Raw genomic sequence first — 1,564 nt, forward strand, 5'->3', positions numbered from 1 at the left:
TACTCAATAGCATTCAATTTATATTCTAAACAATCCGGCCTCTAAACAAGGGAGAAAAGTATTGCATTTACAGAAACTCTTATTATATAAAGTAGGACCATATCAGTATTAGTACTTATTAATACAAGTAAAACCAAACCCTAATTAATGATGAAATTTGCTAATATATATTATAGGAAAATTAAACTGAAAACATTACCAGTTCGTTGCCTAGCTGGTGGGTGTTGGAATAAAGCACAACATATATTTCCTTTCGACTATATTCTGATCTACCTTTCCACTCATACTGTATGTGTGTACCTATCTATATACACTAGTTCCTCTACATATTTTGGTTACAAGTTACCATCATCATTAAATAAAACAAAATAAATAAAAGAGGAATTATGTAGTGCTAATTAATTACAGTGTGTGTGAGAGAATTTTGATTTTTTGATTTAATACAATTAATTAAGAATCAATCATGTGATCCAAGTCGAAGCTCCAGATCCAAGTTCGCCTCATGTGGATAATTTTGGAGTTGACCCCTCTCTTGTATGTCTCGTCGTACATGCGCCGCCCTCCCGAGTTTCAACCAACCCACATCATCGTCATCTCCGAAGAAATCACGACAGTATCGTTGTGGGTCATCGTTATAATTAGTTAAAACTGCGGATGGAGAGGGATTACCTCTAAGAGGTGATGGCGCAGGGCAGGTTGAGGATCCGGGGGAGCTGTTTTTTTGATCGCCACCTCTAACAATGTCTGTACTGTTAATCTTGTCGGAAAAAGTGTGGTTCCCACTATGTCTGGCGGCGGGCCTGTCCTTGTTCTTCCGATGAATGTTCATGTGACCGCCCAGAGCTTGGGCCGTGTTGAAGCCTCGCTTGCAGAACACGCAGTCGTAGGATCGGCCTAAGACAAGTACTGGGTCAACGTTGTTGTTGTTGTTGTGTTGTACCTCTGCCGCCGGCCAGTCAACTGCTTGTTGTTGTCGATGATGGGCAGGCGAGTTATTCATGGAGAAATTAGTGTATATGGTTATATGGTAATAAGGAGATCAAATAATGGGCTTGGCCACACATATATAGGGTTTAATTTAGGGATTCTATGGGGCTCTATTCAAAGTGTGTTTTAAAAAATAATAAATTTCAAAAAAAAAAATAAATTAATAACACCCCTGCCCCTACTCAAAATTGCACGTCAAAGTCGCACCGCACTACCGCAGCAATATTTTCTAAATTATGGAACCAACTTGTAAACCCTTTTTGCAAAATGATGCGTAGAGATAATCCGAGTCAAGTTAGTTAAGTTGTTGATTCAGTAATGATAAGATTATTTTGCACGTTAGAGTTATCAGACGGAGTTTACCATGTACACACATATATCCTTGAAAATAAAGACATGTAAATGGTGGGATTATTTTTTGTGTCAAAAATAATTATGTGCCCGAGAGCACGCATGAAAGTTATTTAATTATTATTGAAAAATATTAATTACCCTAATTTTACCAATCATTCCATGATGTAGTGAAATCTTAAGCACTAATTTTTTTTTAATTTTATTTTAACTTTACTAATGTCTA

General features: G+C 36.8%; 1 protein-coding gene across 1 annotated transcript; it reads right to left on the reverse strand.

Annotated features, from left to right (window-relative positions):
- Positions 1-457: 457 nt before the first annotated feature.
- On the reverse strand, positions 458-1,000 carry LOC116024372 (zinc finger protein JAGGED-like). Its single transcript, XM_031265265.1, has one exon. It carries the CDS (start codon positions 998-1,000, stop codon positions 458-460), a length of 543 nt encoding a protein of 180 aa, XP_031121125.1.
- Positions 1,001-1,564: the final 564 nt, after the last annotated feature.

The sequence above is a fragment of the Ipomoea triloba genome, chromosome 7 (assembly GCF_003576645.1).
Source record: "Ipomoea triloba cultivar NCNSP0323 chromosome 7, ASM357664v1".
Classification (NCBI taxonomy): domain Eukaryota; kingdom Viridiplantae; phylum Streptophyta; class Magnoliopsida; order Solanales; family Convolvulaceae; genus Ipomoea; species Ipomoea triloba.